We start from the raw sequence: 23,166 nt of genomic DNA, 5'->3' as shown, positions 1-23,166 counted from the left end.
GTGTAGTGCTGGCTGAGGAGCTGGGTAAGGGTGAGGGAATTTTCAGGGCCGGACTGCATAAAATGATGCTGGATGGAAGCCTACAGGAAGTCTTCACCATTCTTTCTAAAGCTCTGTATGGAGAACCGCTGGTAAATGAATCCACCGCCCTTTCTTTATCTGAGATATTCTGAAGTGTTGTGAATTTTAATGAATGCACAGAACAATGATGATGATGATGACTTTGAAATCTTTCTTTATTGCAATATGTAATACCCTTTAGTGAGCTGGAATTAATAAGAATGTAAAAAAAAGTGTGTATATATACACACACGTGCATAAATATATATATATATGTATGTGTGTGTGTGTGTGTGTGTGTGTGTGTATGTATGTATGTGTGTGTGTATATATATATATATATATATATATATATATATATATATATATATATATATATATAAATAATTACATATAAACACTCATACCTCTGCCTTGTTGTAGAATGGAATCATGGCTAAGGATATGACGAGGTTGAAGATACTCCTGTCGGAGATGGAGGTAAGGTTGTTAGTTTGTTTTTTGGTGGTTTTTGTTTTTTTTGCTGTGTGTGTTAGTGGTTAGTCTTTGTGTTGGCCAAATTAGGGCATGTCTAAACATGTTTCACACTGTGCACTTTGCAGGTTTGCTGTCTTAGTTGTGTAGAGGTAATAATCATTGACCTCATCAGAAACCTAACCATCAAAATATAAGTTTGAGTAATCATGTTTGCTTGTGTGGCAGGCTTTAAGCAGTAAAATGGTGACTGAGCAGCCAGGAGAAACAGAGGAGGGTGAGTTTCCTCTTACTGACCACATCAGTTTCGCAACCAAAGTCAAGGCATCATATTTAGCTCCAGTCTCATGCTATGGGTAGCCGCTTGTGCTGATATGTTTAAACAACTTTCTGTTTCTCTTCCCCTTTTTTCTATCCCTGTGTCCATTTGCCTTGATCTGGGAACAGACATTCAAGAAGGTTGGCAGTTTCGGCCTCCTCCTCGAGGGGTCACTAGCAGCGAGGAGTACACATTGTGTAAAAGGTACGGTTGACCGCTCGTTCAGGTAGAATTCAAGAGTTGACCTTTTTCTTTTATTTTGATTGCGATAATTATCGTTCGCATTACTATTCGATACAGTAATTAAGATGCTGTTTCCACTGGTAGTTCTGTTCACCTTTCTAGATGCAAGTGTTGGTATAATAGTGTGGTTCTGTGCAGGTTTCTAGAGCAGGGTCTGTGTCGGTACGGTGCGCAGTGCACCTCAGCCCACTCTCAGGAGGAGCTGACCGAGTGGCAGCAGCGCTATGCCTCCAGACTGATCCGTCTCAAACAGCAGCAAGATGGGAAGCATTACACGGAGAACTACACGGAGACCCTCATTGAGAAGTGGATCAACTCCCTTACACCAGAGAAAGTGGTACGTGTTTAGCAAAGATCACAGTTTAGTAAAAGCATTAGTAAATGATCTATTTAAAGAAGAATTCTCTGCATCAGTGTATATGTTCAGCGTTAAAGCAACCAAAAGGTTCCTATTAGGGGAAAATATAGTTCCTGAAAGAAGGATGACAGAATATGAACGTTATCTTGGTTGAACAGATAATCTGTTCTAAACATAGATATGATTAGGTGGTGCAATATTTGTGGGATTTTTTTGTTTTGTTTTTGTTTGTTTTTCAAAAGGCTTGCCTGAAAGCTTCAAAGGGCATGGTGAATGCATGCCAGTCCTTAGTAGCTGCCTGGGCCTTACTGAGCATCTGTTTGACAATTCCATCATTTCAGTATGTGTATGGTCTTTGAACTTGCAGCATTTGTTTTTCGCAGTGTGCTGAGATTCAAATTCACCTCAATGTCACAAAGACTTCAGACAATTTTTAGATTCAAACTCTCTTTGAACATCTTCTTGAGCATAGTTGCTGAGTAAGACTTGTCCATCATGGTTTGTCCATTTTTCCAGTGTAATTTCTGCCGGCGTCCTCTTGCTTGGCTTTTAAATGCCAAGATCTACAACAAATTGTCGACTTGGTTTTGTTTAATGGCCTGTGTAAGGGTTGGTCATCATTTAGTCATTTTGTGTATGACGTTCAATACAGCAAGCTCCATCCTAATAGTTCCTGGTCTGCAAAGAAGTACCTGGAGACGTAATTAAAAAGACTCCTGGAGCTACTAACGTCAGCCCTGGTTCTTCTATCAGAAACAATTCAGAACAGATTGAAACAGCCTTACATGGATATGCTCTTTAATAGTGTTTCCAAATGTTGCTGGGATTGAGGAATAGAATCGTTTTGTTATTAAAATTGTCTACCTGCACCATCAATATTTAAAAAGAGCTTTTAGTGCCTGTACGGAGGGTTTTAACATTCTTTTCTTAGTGTGTTTTCCTTCTTTGATGTCTTTGCAGCTTAATGACTGTGTAGACGGAGTTACAGTGGAACATAACTCAGATCTTTCAGTCACTGTCAACACCAAGAAGTCATCCCATTCCTGGACATTCTCACTTTACTGCCAGGTAGGAGCACTGTAAATTTATCGCCGGTTGTTTTTAGCATGACTGGGTCATGTGACTTGTTTGGTTATATTTAATCCAACAGAAGCTGATCTGAGTAATCAAACACGTTTGCTGTTTATTTCTTAATTAAGTCAAGCTGACGACTATGCAAGGCAACAGGATGTTCAGAATGGAACGGGTCATGTCTAAAGGAATGCTTTGCTATATTTTGATACTGAATGTAGTCCTGCCTGTAACTTCTAGTAAAGTAATGGCACACTATGAGCAAGTACTAACACCAAATCCTGTAACCGTGCTGTTCCCTGCCTTTTTGTATCATAGTTTTTAGTATTTTACTGTATCTTGCTACATCATCAGTTTTTTTAAAAAAAAAAAAAGTAGCTAACATAACACAGAAGCAAGAGTGCAATTATTTATTTATTTATACTCTTAGAAACATGTCGAAACATCTACCACATTTACCCCCTCCTCTACATCATGACTAAGAGTGTTATCATTGATATGGAACTGCCTTGTTCAGTATGTGCCAGTCTTCCAGCGTTATCAACCCTCTCCTTTGTGCCACTGTTCACGTCCAGCCTGCCCGCATGTTGCACCGCATCGCCCTACTCTACGATGCCAACCGACCACACTTCTCCATCACAGCCGTGTCAGCAGGAGACGCCTCCACCCAGGTACCCCAGCAGGTGTGTGAGGGCGGCTGTCAGGAGTGGACTGGAGTAGGACTGCTGCAGAATGGCATGGATCACTGCCTCTACACCGTGGAGGTGGCGTTTAGAACCGAGATCTTTGGCACTTTCCGCCAGACCGTAGTCTTCGATTTCGGCTCTGAGCCTGTGCTGATGCAGAGAGTGATGGTGGACGCAGCGTCTATTGAAGGTAAAGTTCTTGTTTTTAATCAAATGATCTCGATGAACTTCATAAACATGTGGGGAAAGCCGTAGTCCTATTGAGTAGGAGTACAAATTCTGAGAAAATATCATTAGTATATGTTTTTAACAATTCATTTTTGTGTAGTATGGCATATGGTTTATTAATTTCCCTTATTGGTCAACATAAGTATTTTTTTAATATTTCTCTTCTTCTTAATACACACACACACACACACACACACACATACATACATACATATATATATATATATATATATATACACACACACACATGTATTGTGTGTGCATATAATATGTAAAATGTATCTGTGTATATACACAGTATATAATATGTATATATATATATATATATATATATATGTATGTGTATGTATATGTGTGTGTTTGTGGTCACACTTCAATGAAGAGCACATCCTGCTTGTAGTGGGTTATAGTACAAAACTTTGTCACAGTACTTTCCAGATTTTCGATGGTAACACAGCACATTTTTTATAATAATATATTTAATAATAATAATTATGCACATTTTTTATAATAAAATAATAATTCAGAAAAATGTTAATTACAGTCATGTAAACTGCAATGAAGCAACACAGAACAACAACAAAAATACTCATAATGACTGCACGCCTGTCACAATGTCATTCATGCAACTCTCGTAGCCAAATGCATAAATTATATTATATTTTATAATGATATTTTAAAATATAAACATTTCACGTGTACAGGACCATGGCTGAACTGCTGCACAGATTACTATAGCCTGTTTGATATAGCCACTAAAACAGTGGACATGTCCATTCTTTTCAAACCCAATTTGTGTATTCAAACCCAATTTGTGTATTCAAACCCAATTTGTGTTTGTTGTGTGTTTTTGTTTTTTGCAGTACAGTAATGCTTTAAGGCAGATACAGCAATAGGCTTTATAATTTATTTTTATTTTATTTTTTAGCAAAACGTAACTTATATTTACAAAACCTCCTCTACATGATTGCCGTTTCTTTATAAACTCGCATAGAGACGTTTCTCCCACTCATGAGGAACTCGCATTAACAAGTCTGGTGGTGTTCATCTAATCGCATGTCAATCGTAACCTTGTGACAGCTTCCTGATATAGCCATGAGTGATTTCAATACCTTTTTCTTAAAGGTTATCTGGAAAAATATATGTATGTAATATAAACCGAGTATGAAAAGTTTTGGAAGACATTTTGCTTAAAAAAAAATTAGTTTCTCATATGTATAGAGACTTTTGGGATACCCTGTATAATAGAAAATAGAAAACCTATATTGATTTACAAATTTCTACCCACCACTACTCCTCACCCCGTGGCCTTGCGTCCCTTGCAGACCTGGAGCATTTGATGCAGGCAAGGCAGCAGCTCCTGATGACAGCGAAGCGCTGGGACTCCTCCTGCAAGACCATTGTGGAGTTTGTTCCCAACGAGTACATGGAGCTGGAGCGCAGTCTGCTCACCCGCTATCAGATCCCACTGTCCGCTGACCAGCTATTCACCCAGTCCGTTTTGGACAAGACTCTCACACGTGAGAACTACCAGTCCCGCCTGCATGATCTGCTCTACATCGAGGAGATTGCCCAGTACAAGGAAGTTAGCAAGTGAGTACCTTTTAACCCCAGACCTGAAGTGCTACAGCACAACCAGTCGCAGTTATATTGTCAATTATATTCATAATCAAGAGTTACTGATGTGTTTTTTTTACTAATTTGCTGTGTCTAACCACTAGAGGTCACACTTGAATCATGTTTCATGTAATAAAACAGCTGCTTTTGTGACTGTCCCAGATTCCCAGTAGTACTAATTAAGAAAAACAGTTAAATTTATGTAATTAGAGAAAAATATAAGCTCTAGCACATTGTATATTATTTAATATTCAATAGATGGTCATATGTAGACTTTAGTACTTTAGAACTAATAACATAGGCATCTGATGTAGGAGATTTACAGGCTTGCTCTAAAAATATAAGTCAGTATGTGAAAAGTGTATTCCTTCTGACTGGAATTACAGTCTTTGCTGACACTTTGCTGATCGTTTTTGGCATGTCAAACCATTTGAAGCATAGGTATTTTGATAACGTGTGACAGCAGTTCTACAACAACTAAAGACAAACAGCAACAACTACCAAAAAGTGCTTTCACCCACAGTGTTTTGGCTTGTTTTGGGGGATTTGTGTACGTGTGATTGGATGGCATCACCGTATTAAAAATGACCGTTTTACCTTCCCAGGTTCAACATCAAGGTAAACCTGCAAATGGTCTCCAGCTTCATGCTGACTGGAATATCCGGGGGTGCTAAATATGCCCAAAATGGCCAGCTGTTCGCCCGATTTAAACTAACAGAGACACTGTCTGAGGACACGTTGGCAGGACGGCTGGTGATGACGAAGGTGAACTCGGTGCTGCTGTTGCCTGTGAGCCGGGATCGGGCAGCTCAAGGCCAGCATGCTGGTGCCAGGGAGCGTGTCTATGAGGCCCTTATAGAGGAGAAGACTAAGGACTACATCTTCCTGCGTATCTGTAAGGACTGCTGTGAGGAGCTCAATCTGATGCCTGACCGGGAGCTGCAGGTGGGATTCCTCATAGCGCGTCGGACAGATTTGTGTGATTTGCTCCAACGTTTAGTACGAACATCACCAGGCGTGATTCGTATGCGGCTTTACGCTGCATTTCTTTTTCTGCTCATGAGAAACATTTCATTCCCAGTCAGTGCTTCCCAAAACATTAGCTCAGACTCTGGACGCATTTCTGGCATTGTATACCCTGACACTGATCTCATTGAAAATAAGCTCCTTTTGTTACAGTAATCCAGCTTTTAAACAGCTGGCATCATTTTAAATCTATAATTGAATTGTGATGGTAGAATCCCAGAGCCCTTTTGTGTTGGGACTGCCTCTAAAGACCAGGCTTTTTGGTGTAAGTTACACGTTTTTTCTCCGTTAAAGACAGCATAGAGATCCCATTTGTTACAGTCGTTTCCACCATCTTGCACGTCCTCTACTGTTCAGAAGAATCATTAAAGCTAGACAGGCAAGCTCCTTTGTCTTATGAAATCCTTCACAGCTGTCTGCTGTCATTTGAAAAGGCTCATTTGTGGATCATCAGATTCCTGTGGAGTTTTGCATATGAGCTCCTGGCTGGGGTGTTTGCCACTTCTGCTAGTTAGAACATTGAGCAGACTGTGAAAACTTGCTAGAAAGTAGCTTTTATTAAGAGATGATTGCTTTTCTGAGTTGTCCCTTTTGAAAGAGTCATAACAGATCATAAAGACTTGAGGTAGAGTTAGCACATGTAGGTCGCTGTGTTGGTGGATGTGTTTATTAGGTTCCTCTGTGATCTGCTAGGTGGAGCTGCAGTTTCAGCTCAACAGGCTTCCACTGTGTGAGATGCACTATGCTCTAGACCGCCTCCGTGACAACAGCATCCTCTTTCCTGACACCAGCCTAACTCCTATAATCCCCTGGAGCCCCAACAGGTAAGCGCTGGAACTTTTTTTCCACACACAGATTTATCATTCGCTGGAAACCTGTGTTTAAATACGTTTTATGGCCAAAAGGTTGTGGAAACCTGACCATCGCACCTATGTGCTATTGTGGTGCAATGGGCAGCCATCTTCCAAAATCTAGTGGAAAGCCTTCCCAGAAGAGTGGAGATTACTATAACAGCATGGGGTGACCTGGGAGGACTAAATAATAAAAAATAAAAAAAACCAAGCAAACAAAAAAAACTTACAAGTATTGTTGTCAGGTGACCACAAACCAAAAAGTTTATTGTAAAGCAAAAACCTAAACCTGTTCAAACATTTGTGCCAATTTATGCAGGCAGTGGGACGAGCAGTTGGACCCTCGTTTAAACGCCAAGCAGAAGGAGGCCATTTTGGCCATCACCACTCCACTGTCAATCAATCTCCCTCCTGTGCTTATCATTGGGCCCTACGGGACAGGCAAAACTTTCACCTTGGCTCAGGCAGTGAAACACATCCTCAAACAGCCTGACACACGGTGAGTACCTGGCTCACACTTGCACCCCTCACTCTTGAGCAAGAACCTAAATTGAAAAGTCCCATTTCTGCTCGCTGGCTTATTTTACCTTATAATCCTCTACCTGACCTACTAAAATTTCCAAGGGATCATGTTTTTAGGTCAGAACTAGTTTGATTTTGGGATCTTTTTGTTAGTAGAATTGTTCGTAGCAATTGGAAAAAACTTGTACGGTTAAGCATATTTGTAATTATTTATATGCTTGTGTAATTGTTTCACAGGGTCCTCATCTGCACCCATTCAAACAGTGCAGCAGATCTGTACATAAAGGACTACCTTCATCCATATGTGGAGGCTGGCAATCCACACGCAAGACCTCTCAGGTATCAACCACAGCCCTAAAAAAAAAAGCCTCAATAATGTATAGGCTTGTGCACAATTTATGTAGGTTTACCTTTCACAAATGTAATTGTCTAGAAAGTAAAAAAAAAACCAAGAACACTGATGCCCAAAAATGACCTTAACCTCATTAATTAAATGGTGGTGTTGCAGTTGGTTTACATATAAATAACTGGAACATCACAACAATTTTTGGTTTTTGTAGGATCATAGTCAATTAAGAAACAGCTCTGCCTTAGTGAACATTTGTATTCAGATTTCACATCCTTGAATGGTCTCGTGTATTTTGAAAACCGAAAATAAATAATTGGCTGTTAATACTCAGTAGAAACTTTCTGACATGTGCGCGCGCGCACACACACACACACACCATGGTCAAAGTTTCACTGTAAAAGAAGTGCCAAGTGCTTTAAAATGAGATTTTACAATTTTATAATTTTACAACCCAATCACAACATAGTGTATATATTTACCTGTAATTAGAGCAGCACAATAAGTCTGTACATTCAGTAATATAATCGGAGTCACCAGTACAAGATCACCCATATCTACTGAGTTTTAACACATGAATAGGTTTGATAATACCTGAATGGACACCTGATTCTGTTTCACTCCTTCCAAACGTCCAGGGGCAGCGTGTCAAACCTGAATAGCACCTCATGCACGTGTTATTTTCCAGTAAGGTCATGTAGTGACTTATGACTGACAGTATCTCCCTCAAATACCACTGTTGTACATCGATCACTCCCTTTTTCCTTTTCGCCTGTGAGCATATCAGGCTGTGTGTTACAGAGCATAGCAGCTTGTGACTACTGCCAGTGCGACATGTGTTCCGTCCTCCAAAGATGGGGTTATCCTCCTCTCGTTCCATTTCAGTGTATGCGCTTATATTGCTGATATTGCAACCTCATTAAAGAGTCTACTCTCATGAGCATTTACTACCCTGCGTATGTGCGGCATATGTGTGAGTTGGTTCCCACGCTTCATTTACTCCTTCGAATATTCCATGTTCTCTGTCAACTAAAATCCTAATTTCTTGCTAGCATTGTAAAGTGAATATTCCTTGACATACCACGCACTGTTAATTTGTGAGCCTCCTGATTGGAGCTGGGTTTGCACTAATTCTCAGGCCCAGCGGCGACCGACAAACCCCTAAATTACTACCCGAGTTTCTTTTCATTTGGAATCTTTGTCTGTTTGGTGAGAAGGTTCTAGGGAATGATTGATGTATGCCTGAGGTGTTTATTCAGAATACTGCGTACTACATCGCTACAAGACCTTGTTGGAAGATTTGTAGATTCAGGTGTGGTAACATAGGGGAAAGTTTTCAATGGGCCTTTGTGTTGTCTGTTCTAAATGAGTGTAGTCTGGCATATAGTGAAGCTTAATGTATGCAACAGGTTGTATTGAAATGTAATTCTGTGTGTGTGTGTGTGTATAGGGTTTACTTTAGGAACCGCTGGGTAAAAACAGTGCACGCAGTCGTGCAGCAGTATTGCCTGATCTCTGGAGCTTACCTCACCTTCCAGATGCCCACTCGGCAGGACATAGAGCGCCACCGTGTTGTGGTAGTGACGCTCAGTACCTCCCAGTACCTTTGTCAGCTTGATCTGGAACCTGGTGAGTACGCACACACACGCACATGCACATGTGTATCATCTTTCAGTTCACCTTGTTAATTCCCACATGCATGGTAACAGTTACCGATGGCCTCTTTCGAGTACCAAATATTTCTGATTTTCTGAGTGTGTTGGGAATTTTCTACACTATACTTGCAATCATGATGTAACTGCAAAAAGAAAGCCTTTTTGTTTTCTCACTCGGTTGTTCTTTCGTTCATTCTCTTTTCTCTCTCTCATTCCCTCATGCTCTGTCTCCTGAGAGCTTGCTGAAGCTGAAAAACCCCCACTGCAACCAGCTTACATGATCAAGTATAAAACCGTAATAAAGACCCTTTTTTTTTTTTTTTTTTTTAAAAAAAAAAAAACAATACCCCACAAGGCACGCTGTGGAACTCCCCCCTCCAGCTGAAAATAAATAAATAAATAAATCTCCCAAGGAGTGGTGGGGTCCGTAACAGTTTATTAAGAGAAGCTAATTTCTGCCATGCATGTGTCTGCTTGCAGGGTCATCTGTTGCTAAGAAACCCAGCTTGCCTGTCTAACACGCTCAGCATCATTAGCTTCCCCTGTCATCTCTTCTCCTTCACCCCCCCTCCTTCCCACATTTGCTATTTTTTTTTTCTCTTTTCCTTTCTCGCCTGTTTTACCATCCAGTAACAGTCAGCGCTGCTGGAGCAACATGACAAACAAGCCCTGGAGTTTTTGTTAAAGGTGTTTAAGGTGGTAAAATCACATTGGTGTGAAACCTACTCACTGTGTTTTCTTTTCAAACTCATAGAAGCTTGTAGTGTCGGGTAGTGACTATAGGGCCAGGAAGAAAGGCAAACCACATAGATACAGTATAATTTATAAGGCCAGTATTACATACTGTTACAATAACAGATACACTGTGATATTAATTACCATGCTTGGATTGTGTAGGCTGTTTCGGATTTAACAGTAGCATCATTTCATCAGAACTTAAGATATGCTAAAGTCAGTTGTCTATTCTGATGTCACGTGACCTCCAAATTCTCATTCGTGATCAAATCCTATTATGAAACACAAATTAGACACTTTGAAATATTGTTATAACGGGCAGCTGAATTCAATATGGCTGATTTTTCATTATGTAAACCAGTATCATGCCAAGTTAAAATGTGAGCTTGAATCGTGATTCAGAAGCACTTATTCAGAACGGCAGTTAAACATTCATAGCAGGCAAGTGCCTTGACAACAAAGCCTTGAGCAACACCAATACCCTGTTGCAGTTGGATGCAACTGTTTAATCCGAAATAGCCTACACAATCCAAGTGTTGATTAATATTAGTGTCTGTTTTTATAACAGCATGTAATATTGGCCTTATTGACATACTGCACACACACATACACACTCACACACTGTTTTTTTTTTTTTTTACATTGGCTGTCAAATTGCCTGGCAGTGTTGGGTATCCAGGATGCAAATCATTCTGCTACAGTGTGCCCTTAATTAATAATGCTATTATTGATCAATATCTTTCAGTTTGTTGTATACTGAGAAATGTGATCCAGTTGCTTAGGTGGGGCAGCTGTTATACAACCCCAATTCTGAAAAAGTTGGGACAGTATGGAAAATGCTAATAAAAACAAAGAGGAGTGATTTGTAAATGTATGTTGAGTTGTATTTAAACAAAAAACATATAAAGACATATAAAGGTATTTGATGTTTTACCTAATCAACTGCATAGTTTTTTGAAGATAAACGTTTATTTTGAAATTGATGCATGCAACACATTCCAAAAAAGTTGGGACAGGGGTGATTTAGGACTAATAGCGATGTGACAAGTTGAAATAAGATGGTGATGTGAAACAGGCGAGGCAATCGTTTAATCATAGTATATAAGGAGCCTCCAAAAATTGCCTAGTTCTTCAAGAGCAAGGATGGGTCGAGGCTCACCAATCTGCCAACAGATGCGTCAGAGAATACTCCAACACTTTGAGAACAACATTCCCCAAAGACAAATCGGAAGGATTTTGGGCATTTCACCTATCTATAGTGCGCAATATAATTAATATATTCAAGGAAACCGGTCAAATATCGGTGCGTAAAGGGCAAGGCCGAAAACCAGTTCTGAATGCGTGTGATCACCGATCCCTCAGACGTCACCGTCTTAAAAACCGTCATGAGTCTGTAATGGATATCCTGACATGGAAAACTCTGCTTGCTAAACCAAACTGGTGTCGTCAGTGTCCAAACGCTTAATAAGTGTTATTAAAAGAAAAGGTGATGTTACACAGTGGTAAACAGTCAACTGTTCCAACTTTTTTGGAGTGTGTCGCGGTCATCAGATTTGAAATGTGTGTATATTTTCAAAAACAAATACAATTCACAAAGTAAAACATTAAGTAGTGTCTTAATAATGTGTTTTCAGTATAGTACAGGGTGAATTGAATTTTCAAAGGACTTTTATTTTATTTTATTTATTTATTTATTTGTGCTTTTCCCATACTGTCCCAACTTTTTCGGAATCGGGGTTGTATCTTGCCATACCCAAATGACAACTTTGGACTGCATCAAGCAATCTACTTTTCAAAATTAGAACTATTTAGTCCCATTTGTGAAACCATAATATGACCTGATATCATCTGTATGGTTCTTTAATGTTACTCAGTTTATGGTATCCTCAGTCTCTGTATGTCATATCTTGCTACTTGTTATTGTCTTCAACAATAAGGATGCACATGCATACACTCGCTCTTTTTATGCTGATCCTGTTAGTAATGGCTTAGGAAACAACACGTGAATATACACTTGAGTGTATGTGCGCGTAGGCATGGACCACAGTCATTATGTGTGTGTTCATTATGTGTGCTTGTGGTCTGTCTAAAGGGCTCTTCACACACATGTTGTTGGACGAGGCAGCCCAGGCAATGGAGTGCGAGACCATTATGCCGTTGGCACTGGCTAATAAGAGCACACGCATCGTGCTTGCTGGAGACCATATGCAGGTACGAGAACAACTTTTCACTCCTGAATACACACATTAGTGACATGCCCCTTTTTTTAATGTAACAATACACTCTGGCCATGAATCGATTTGACTCGATACTGCATTTATGATTCGATTCAATTAGATTCTGGGGAAAACTGAACACAATTCAAAATGAGTAAAATTATGACCAAAAAGACTTAATTCTGTGTAATAAACAGTGCAAAACAATGTGCATTTTTGTTTGTATAAAATCAACTAAATTAAAAAAAATGCCTACAAACTAGGGATGTCACAATACCAAAAATCTAGTAGTCGGTACCGATACCACCAAAAGTACACAATAGTCGATACCACAGTGTGGTATAAAAAAAAAAAATTAAAAAAAATTAAAAAACTCTCCTGGAGGACATCCTCCTCTGGCTGATACTGGCAAAGAGGGGGAGAGGGGGGAGGGTATTTTAGTTATCAAACACTGTCTGACAATGAGTCTCCGGAGGTGCACGCCTAAACACGCACACACATGCGCACACACCTTATACTCTGAATGCAAGCATTAGTTTAAATTCACTGATATGGTGGCAGGCCAAAAAGATTTTTTTAAAAGCATGAACATTTGAATAATTATTAGTGACATTAGGCTACATTTAGCTGACGGGACACGGGCTGAATGGCGATGCATGGTGGCCCATTAGGAGGTAGTCTGTAACATCGCAATGCGTTAGCGTCGTTAACAAATAACTGGCTATCGCTAACATTACATGGAGCATAACGTTAGCTGGTTTCACGGCAACAATGCCAGCTACCTCAAACAAATATAATAAAGGACTGTCTTTCTGGTGCTATATATTTTAACTCTATGGGATGTGCCTACATGCATAATTATTCAAATGCCAATATCGCACATTACCACGATTCTCGTTGTATTTTTTTGTACCGCAATGCATCGTGTCGCAATGTATTGTTACATCCTTACTTGATAGTGATGCTGTCTTTGTCAAATGATTCAGAGACTCGAGCTAATTTACTCAATTTCTCCCATTATTGTCAAGCTGTCATCTGCCACCACCATTGTTTGCACTGTTCAGTGCAAAACTCTAAAGGCAGTTTTTCTTATGTAAAGTGATTGATGCATCTTTTGCGTCTGTTGTAGTCAGCATAAGTCGTCCAACCATTCATTCTGCCACAAAGTTGTTCCTCAGTGTTAAGTGTGTTTATTTCTGGTCCCTATTAATCCCAGCATGGCCACTTTCTATCAGGTTTTACGCAGTAAAGTAGGTCAAAAGTGTAACACGGAGATCTGCATCTGTCATCATAGTTAAAGGAAGCCTTTTATATTTTAGTTGATACTTTAGCGGGATTACTGAGAGTAGATCACACGGCTGGTCATGTGAAATGTCGGGTTGAATGCCAAAGCGAGGAATGATTCGCCCCTCAGCTCAAGTGTTGCTAGGGAACCATGGTCAAATTCAAAATTAATATGAATATTCTTTCTTTCTGAAAACTTAAACCCACTTAAAATATTAAAACCACAGTTCAAAGGATTTTTTTTTCTTAAGTCATGGATGGGGGGGGGGGGAAGACACAAACCTTCTAATATGATGTCTCTGAGATGCCCTGACTATCCTGTAAGAGAGGTTTGTAATCTGTGCTGTGACAGGGTGTCAGGTTAGAATTAGTGGGAAATTTCTGTGTTTATGCATGCATTTAAAGCATGGAAAATTCTGACTTCTTAGTGACACAGTATTTGCGGGAGAGTTCTTGGCTGATGGGTGTGGTTCTCTGCTATTGAAACCCATCCACGTCAAAGATTGAAATGTGCCCGGATGCTTTTCTGTTCACCACAGTTGTACAGATTGGTTATTTCAGTCATCGTAAACCTGCAGTCAGTGGAAACCAGTCTGGCCATTCTCCTCTGCCCTCCTGAACTATATAATCGGGACTTTAAGCAACAGCTGCAAATGGAACGGCGATGGCATTCTGACGTCGTATTGCGCATGCGCGACTTTAACTGCTACTTCGTGACGTTCTACTGTAACCGTCTTCTACGGGAGAACAGCTGGTTTTCCGTAGTGGTTACAACGTGACCGATTAAGCAAGAAAATTTTATGTTTTCTGGTATGTGACAATGTAATTGCATCTGTATATGATTGCACCATTAGTCTTTTATGTAATCTGTGGTGATATCTTTTAAACTTTTAAAGCTAATTTAAATTTCCTGACACGGAATTCATTTAGGCTTTCGACTTCCTCCATGTAATCAAGATTAAAAGGCAAGTATTGCTTACATGGTAAATCTTGGTTTTTAGACTTATTGGCATCGTACAATAGTAAAAACTCTTCCTATGACAATAGATTATTATTTAATGCCGAAAGCAATCATTCTCTTGCTTTTTTAAATGCCATTTTTTTTTGTGTGTGTTTCAATAAATGACTGAATGTGCCGTCTTGTTTACGGTTGCTTAGTGACTTTTACGTTCTTGGCTACGGCGGTGTAACAGCTTACTTCCGGTTGCCGTAGCCGTTCCATTCGCAGCTGCTGCTTAAAGTCCCTAATATGATTATGGTTCTATGAGTCTTCCCGACAATCCTGTAAAAAAAAAAAATTCACAATCTGTGTTTTTCACAGTCAGGTTGTTTAGGTTGGAATGGGTGGGAAATTTGTATGTGTTTTTATAAGCGCAAAAGCTGTGAATACATTGTGACAGACAGGAGCAGCAGCCAATCAGCAGAGAATGAAAGTTATTCTAGATATTGAAGAATAAAGGATTCTGGATTCTGATTTGAGTTTTAGCTTCATTTATTTATTTATTTATTTAAAGGCAAGACATTTATTTCTTCTATAATGTGGTGGGACACTAGAGAACGAGAGAGGAATTTGTATCATCGTGAGGTTGTTTAGCTAGAGAACATGTGATTGCTGGCTAGTGACTAACAGTAGGTGTCAGTAATTTTCCCCATAATTTCTCTTGTATTTTAATTGTTATAGAAACCAAGAGTGGCCGAGCCCTCTTCTCATCTGAGCTCTCTTTTACCTTTAGTCCCCTGAGAGGCACAGAGGAGACAGGAAGTATCTGTCCCTGCTGACAAAGTCTGGACAGCAAACAGGCTGCTAATGAACTGCCCTTTAGACCAAAACCCTTGCATCTTCCTTCACATCCCCTAGCTTTAATTATTCAGCTCTCACACCTTACATGCCTGTCTGATTTTCTTTGTAAATGATATTGTCCATGTGGAGAGTGTGATTACCGCTGTGTATGTTACTGAACGATGTTTCTACATAGAGTGTAATATGTTTCAATTGTAGAATGTATGTAATGAACTATATGCCTGGTGCCATATGATGCAACACAATTTTTCTGAGAATATTTCATGTATTTTCATTGTACGTTTATGACACTGACAGACTGGTTGGTACTCATGGTAATTAGTAGGTGATTAGATATTATCCAGGTTTAAATTGGCACATTTATTCTAATTTATTGTTTCTATAGCAATTCTATAACAGTTAATTCACAGGGAGTTATATTGCAGATGTTCCCCATAATCTAAGACTGCTAATAAATGCTTTTTTAAAATAAATGTACTTTTGATTAGTGTGAAGTTTTCTGCAAGGAGATGTTTAACATTTTATGGAAGCAGTCTCCAGTGTCAGCACTTTGTAGCGGTCAGAAAGTTTTCCGTCATGGGAAAGTCAGGATGGAGGACCTTGCAGTTTTCTTATTAACTTCAAGAGAGTGAGAGGGAAGGAGACAGGCTGGTGAGGGACTGAGTGTTTATCACTGTTATAACACAAGCAGTAACAGGAACTAACTTGTTTCATGTACGTTCCATAACATTAAACGTAACTATAAATGAATAACGACATGTCATTCTTTAATTATAGTAGCAGGGTGGCTTTAAGCACACCGCTAGGTTTATTCCATGTATGCGATGGCATGAGTTGGAAGTGTATATATGGTTTTAGAGCTCAAAAAAAAAAACGAAAAAAGGTGTGCAATGGTGATAAAGGTTAACGGGCTATGTTAATCGGTCCTCTTTTTGACTGTGTCTTGTGCTCTCGTCTCTGCAGCTCAGTCCGTTTGTGTACAGTGAGTTTGCACGGGAGAGGAACCTACACGTGTCCCTGCTGGACCGGCTGTATGAGCACTATCCTTCCGAGTACCCTTGCAGGATCCTGCTGTGTGAAAACTACCGCTCCCATGACGCAATCATCAAGTAGGTGTGAACTTTTTCGCATCGCTTTTCCTGAGGAGAGAGATGTGGAAAAATAAAACCCCCCATCATAATGGTGTGTGCTGCTATGTGAGGAAAATTGTCTGAATATCCAATTTCTGTCTCGTTTTCTCCCGTCTCTGCGTTCTGTCATCGCCACACACAGCTTGAACACATTTTCTTATGTTGCTTGGCCTTCTTACGAGTAAGGTATGCTGGGAGTGACAGTTTAGTTGATAAAGCATGGCAGGGAAATTAATTCGCAGAACTCAAACCCGACTATTGCAGGTGTTATGAAACTTTACGCTTTTTTCAGCTTTTTCTTCCTGTCCTTGATCTGCTTAGGTGCTGAAATGTTAATTAAAGCAGATAACTTGAGTGTCTTCTGTAGAACAATTTGCATAGCATCTGGTTGTAATGAATCGTTTATCATAAAATCTACATACATTGTGCTGAGGCAGATTTTCTCCAGTTTAATGGGGAAGTTAAACAATGCACAAGGTGTGAAATGAATGGAATTTATTTTGTGGAAATGTTTTTATAAAGTCTTTGCCTTGTGATTAATGCCTCAGCAATTTAATATGATGCCATTTATCACCTGTGTTTGTGTATGTTTGCCTTGTGTTGTTCTGACATTTGTAGTGCATAATGTATAACAGGCTGCTAGTAAATATATCAAGGTTCCAGTTTAGTTAAGTGTTTGTGGTATAGTATAGCGGACGTAGATCTGAGCCCGTTGAGTGACCTTTATGAAGCAATCAGCGCTGACTGTGTAGTTTGCTCCCGGCGGCTACAGTTACACATCGGACCTGTTCTACGAGGGCAAGCTGATGGCCAGCGGCAAGCAGCCCCAGCATAAGGACTTCTACCCACTGACCTTCTTCACGGCTCGCGGGGAGGACGTGCAGGAGAAGAACAGCACGGCTTACTACAACAATGCTGAGGTAGCACTTCAGTTATACTGATACGTTGCACTACACTTGCTGTTAAAGAAGACCTTAAAACAGTAGTGCAATGACTACTACTCGACAGCGGTGTGGTCATTTTTCCTTAAAAAAATAAAATAAAAAGTTACACCATGCTGTAAAAGCAGATATCTTTAGTGAGTGTACTTGTGTGTGCAGGTGTTCGAGATTGTCGAGCGTGTAGAGGAAATGAGAAGGAAGTGGCCGGTAGCGTGGGGAAAGCTGGACGAAGGCAGCATCGGCGTGGTGTCCCCCTACGCAGACCAGGTGTTTAGAATCCGAGCCGAGCTCCGCAAGAAACGCATGCACGACGTCAGCGTGGAGCGAGTGCTCAACGTCCAGGGTGAGTGTGGGACATGAACGCACATCTGACACCCGGGCTGAGCTTTGTTTTGCCTAGATAGGAGCCTATGATTTGTTTGATGGTAGTAATCCCATGACGGTAAAATACAAATCCGAATCACACAAAATCACAAAAATGAGCATGTTTACAGTGAAATTTGCAGAAAACGTTTTGGTATTAAGTCGAAGAAAAAACTAGAACCAAGTAACATGGTTTTTCAGCAATTTTGGCAGACGTTAGGCATTTTAAGATTAAGCCTACACCCTTCAGGGCTTCCTTCATTGCCACTTTCAAAAACATACATGTGCTTTGCCTAGGCTAGAACACATGAATCCTGGGGCACCTCAGAAATATTTTATTGAAGCTGCTAGAATGTGAGGAGCTAATCTTGCAGAAAGCTTTCCAACTTTAAATATTGTCTGAACCTATTTTTAAGTTATTATTTGTATAATATCCTTCCTTTTGCAATATTTGTTAACCAAGTCCTAAAACAGAGTTTGAAGATGTTGACTGAGCAGCAGGTCCCAGGACCAAAAATCTCTGGCATTAGAATGATTTAATAAATCCAATGTCTAACACATAAAAGTGAATTAAGTCAGAAATATATTATTATTGTGTTATTACTATTTGTACCTCAAATAAAAATGTTATTATTATTATTATTAAGTAGTATTCAGTGCAATAGTAATATTAACAAATAGCAAAGGTTTTTTAATACATATTTTCTTCTTTACAAAAATATGTATATTAATAACACCACTTGTTACATCAACCTGGAATTAAATGCCAAAAAAAACCCTCGTAAACACTGCTGCAAGGGGGTTTCTAATACAGCTGCTGAGGGAGTGATGGTAAATTTGACAACTTGTTCTCTTCTGGTTGCCGTAATCCATCCCTCTCTCTCTTTTTTTCTTTCACCTTTGGAGCAAGTGGTAATGCAAAAAGGATATTTGCTCTGGTCTCGCATCTACCTCTATAGATGTTTACCCTGCTATAATTTACTTAAGCCCATAAATGAATGTATATGAATGAGCACAGTCCATTACAGCTGATGTATCGTGTAGCATGGTTGAAGTGACGTTCGGGTCTTAAAATGTTTTGGAAATGTCTTTTATATGGTATTAAAAAGTATTAAATTTGAAGTGCTGATACCTGTAGATACCCTGCACTGGAATAAAAACAAAAGTGGTTCCAGGACACTGACTGTGTGTAAATTGGCCTTTAAAATAAATAAATAAAGAGTTATGCATCACGACGTATTCCCCTGTTACCCTGCAAAACAATTCCAAATAGTTCAGAGTTCAGAGCCGACGACTATAAATAGTGATTAAGATATGGTGCAAATGCAGCCAAATTATGTTGTTGAACCCATTTATAATGAAACTCATGTTTGTTGACGTGTTCCGCGCCACTGACTGCACGTCGTTTGACATTTATATGGAAATGAACGGATTTGGACTCGCATCTGGCGTCAACAATCACCTAATTCTAGAACAGCGTGTAAAGAGTGGCCAGGAGAGACTGCTGAGAGGGAGAACTGAGCGACTGAAAGCCTCCTAAGCACTGCGAGTTTCATCACTCTAGCAGGAGCAGTGATGGTTGAAGAGAGAGATTAGTTTGTGCATAATTGATGAGATGTTTGACTACCTGGGCAATTTCACTGAAATTGCCTTTTGAAGGAGTGCAAGTCCTCAGGTGCTCATTCCCCACAGTGATTAATGTGAAATAATCCTTCCTTTTGTCCCATGATAACGAAGTCCCAAATCAAACTCACTCTCTAGAAAGCCATTCTCTGACGCAACTGTTCCATTTGTATGATAAAGAGCATCTCGTTCAGCTTCTTCTAAACACGTAGAGATTCCTGTTTTTAGAAGAGCTTATATGTTTGCGGTGCACTTGTCATAAGGGACCCGTCGTGTGCTCTAAGGTAGGGTGGTTAGAACATCAGAAAAGATCTGGTTTGCTCAAATATTTTTGAAAGCCGTTCATATTTTTGCTATTTTTCATCATTAAACACAATGCTGCACCTTTAAGTATTCATTTAAGTTGTTTGGAAGACCTTTTTAATTCAAGTTATATTCTCTAAATCATACCAAAATAAAGCCTTAGCTTTAACCCTGATGATTTTGATCTAGTTTAATTTAACTTGACTGATTCTTTTCAGTGAAATCTTGCACATCACTGTATCTGTACCAGTATCTACCACAGCTTTAGGCTCCTGAGTGCTGCAATAGAAAACTTATTCGCCCTATCACTGAGAGATCTGACAATGCCATCAATGTCCATGGGAGCAAAATTGGCTCTGGGTGGGAGGGATGTCGTACACTCTCACAGCAACACTAGCCAATTTTGGAGCCAATTTTGTTCGGTTCTCTTGTTGTACAATAACCCCCACCTCCTTCCTGTAGGTAAGCAGTTCCGTGTGCTGTTCCTGAGCACAGTTCGCACTCGCCACACCTGTAAGCACAAGCAGACGGCCATCAAGAGGAAGGAACAGCTGGTGGAAGACTCCACCGAGGACCTGGACTACGGCTTCCTCTCCAACTACAAACTCCTGAACACTGCCATCACACGGGCCCAGTCCCTTGTGGCCGTGGTGGGAGACCCCATAGCGCTCTGCTCTGTGGGCCGCTGCAGGTAATCACACACTCTCCGAGCACAATCAATTAAACTGCCAATGAAATTCAGCGGGCCTGTTAATTAATCAGAGTTAATATTTAAAAGCAATGAATAAAGATGGCTTGGGCATGTCCGGGGTCATCATGTCTTGTGTGGAGCTGCGTAAATTCCATTTTTTCCAGACCGTATACGAATACATGTTTTTTGGTACCCTCTGATACCGATATTGAAATTTTAAACATGCGGAGTATAAATCAGTCATTCTATTTAGGTTATTCTGTTTATATTGATTGCTGCCTTGTTCTGCCCAGCTTGTGTTGAGTTCATGACCGTTATGGTGTTTAAATCCAGGGTGTCTTTAATAGAGAGTACGAGAGCGGTCGCTCTGAGCATGCAGAGCAATGTCAGTGAGCATGGGCGTGCCGTGAATTGTATTTTGACTAATGAACAAAGTGTAGACCCTGGCGAGAGGAAGCATGCGTGTCTCGGTGCTTGCAGAACTGAGGTGCTCTCACATGTGATGGTTTCTCTACGTGCTTGCTATCACTGCTCTACACCATAAAATGTTTTATCATGTAGGATACTCATTTTTACGCGTATGAGTAAATATGCATGGTATTCTACAATTACTTGATTCCAGTATCAGTACTGATGCATCCCTAGTGTCATGATTGATGGGAAGAGATTAGTGAACTCCCTCTTGGAGCTCATCTGATGTGGCTTAATTGCGATGCAGCAAACATGCCTACAAATGTAGTGCAGTGACTACAGCCATTTCTCAAAAACCAAAGCTGCCAAATTAATTAGTGGTTTGTTTATTGTAATTTGTTAATACCGATTTATTCATTTTGTTAATTGGGCGGGCCAATGGCGAAACTGCTGCTGGTGGAGCTCTGAGAGGAGCGTTCGTGTTTTTCAGACGTTAAGTGTATCTGGCATCATCCTGCACCGTGCACTAGTCTGAAGATGGCCAGGCGCTCACAGCTTCCCCAGAGAAAGTCCCAGCTTTCAGGCCGCCTGGCACACTCCAGCTTCACGCTGTGCCCTTTAGCGCCAGGGGATAGTGAGGAAAATGCTAATGCACTTGGCACTTTTTCTTGGCTATGTGGGCGGGAGATGGTGTGAAGCTACTGCACTTGCTACTGATTTGTATTTGCGTGTGTGTGTTTTTCCATGGTCTTGTTGAAACTGAGAAACAGAGTTAGGATGGCAGAAAATGGTGTGAAGCTTAACATGAAAGCAGCTCCATTTATCCAGCGGTTGATTGGAAAGGGACAGTCCTCTGTATCGTCGAACGAATGCTTTGATTTGTTTCTATCTCAGCAGCAGAGGACCAACCTGAGTTGTGCATGTCAGTACATGCTTCTTGAGAGCACTGCCCATCAGCCCCTGCTCCCCAATCCTTATCCTCCCTAGCTCCAGCTCCACTGTCGCTATGGTGACTGCCTCAGATCAGCCATTCATTGGAGCCCGGCTACAGGAAATGTCAAGCCGAAGGGCCCGGCAATTAAATCAATCTCTGTCTGTTGTGGTAGGAGGAAACGCAGTGCTCCGAGCCAATGTTCTACTCAATAGTCTGTTTACCACACAGTCTTGTAGCATCAGTAATCTAAGGAGAAGTAGGAATTCAACCTGTTTTGGAAAATGGATTATCTACATGGTTCTCAGAGTGGGATCCAAGCACCCCCAGGGGACCATGAAGCATATCCTGGGGTTCCTCGATTGATTGATTTATTTTTTAATATTGTGTAACGGCGATGGAATTCAAAAGCCACCATTATCAACGTTTTTCTATTGGCGATCGAGATATAATCATCAACCTGCTTCACTGATCACTTGAATCGTATCGATGTCATCCAAACCTCGTTAACCCTGTTTCACTCTTTATATTACCACATAGTGTATCCCAGGCCAGATTCTTACATTAGTGCTAAAACTCTTGCAAACTTTTTTGGAGGATAATAGCCAGAATTGTGCAGGAAGAATATATAATTAATGTGAATATAATTATATCATGCATAATGATTTATGGAAATTTCTTTTGTTATTCACCAGTCACCAGCAGTGTGTCTGAAGAAGGCACGAACCGATGAACTCGCCAAACCAAACACTGATCACACTCGTCACCCCCGCAAACTCCCATGACCTATACTTTAGACTTGACAAAATAGCTTTATGTACACATAAAATGGGTTTTATTATCTTTTTATCCAGTTCTGTTGTCATTTTCTTCTACTAAAACTAATATATTCCAATTGTCTTTCCAGAAAATATCACTCTGTTTTGATATACAGCTTATAGTAATGAGTATGCAAATTAGTGCATGACACCATTTAGCAACTTCTCATTATTTTCTTTTTTTTTTTTTTTTTTTTTAGCATGCGTTGCCTGCTTTCTTTTGAAATGAGTTGACACCACTAGACAGACACAAACACACAAAATCATTCTAGAGTGAGAGGCTGTTGTGTCGACTTGACCTGGCATTAATTAGTCTGCTCCCCAGAACGGCTCTAATGAGCTTGGAGGAGATGCAGAGAGATGCCGTCTAGACCGTGACGCAAACATCCCTCATTCCCTGCATTAGAGTAAGCAATTACAACTATTATTTTCCCAAATTGCAGCACATTTTAGTAGTCCATCA

The 23,166-nt window shown here is 40.2% G+C and overlaps 1 protein-coding gene across 2 annotated transcripts in view; it reads left to right on the top strand.

The window, feature by feature from the left end:
• helz (helicase with zinc finger) overlaps positions 1-23,166 on the top strand; it is a 52,994-nt gene that overhangs the window by 12,980 nt on the left and 16,848 nt on the right. For both annotated transcript variants that reach the window (XM_053612693.1, XM_053612700.1), the window contains exons 4-21: positions 7-131; positions 484-540; positions 763-811; positions 982-1,057; positions 1,235-1,433; positions 2,415-2,522; positions 3,101-3,401; positions 4,765-5,032; positions 5,662-6,001; positions 6,776-6,906; positions 7,253-7,432; positions 7,693-7,794; positions 9,252-9,430; positions 12,284-12,402; positions 16,456-16,601; positions 17,395-17,542; positions 17,723-17,906; positions 20,315-20,543. In XM_053612693.1, coding sequence (XP_053468668.1) covers positions 7-131; positions 484-540; positions 763-811; positions 982-1,057; positions 1,235-1,433; positions 2,415-2,522; positions 3,101-3,401; positions 4,765-5,032; positions 5,662-6,001; positions 6,776-6,906; positions 7,253-7,432; positions 7,693-7,794; positions 9,252-9,430; positions 12,284-12,402; positions 16,456-16,601; positions 17,395-17,542; positions 17,723-17,906; positions 20,315-20,543 — 2,941 coding nt within the window. The remainder of the gene's footprint in view (positions 1-6; positions 132-483; positions 541-762; positions 812-981; positions 1,058-1,234; positions 1,434-2,414; positions 2,523-3,100; positions 3,402-4,764; positions 5,033-5,661; positions 6,002-6,775; positions 6,907-7,252; positions 7,433-7,692; positions 7,795-9,251; positions 9,431-12,283; positions 12,403-16,455; positions 16,602-17,394; positions 17,543-17,722; positions 17,907-20,314; positions 20,544-23,166) is intronic.

The sequence above is a fragment of the Ictalurus furcatus genome, chromosome 2 (genome assembly GCF_023375685.1).
Source record: "Ictalurus furcatus strain D&B chromosome 2, Billie_1.0, whole genome shotgun sequence".
Taxonomy (NCBI): domain Eukaryota; kingdom Metazoa; phylum Chordata; class Actinopteri; order Siluriformes; family Ictaluridae; genus Ictalurus; species Ictalurus furcatus.
The sequence above is the reverse complement of the archived record's forward strand: the minus strand, read 5'-3'. Positions and strand labels throughout refer to the sequence as shown.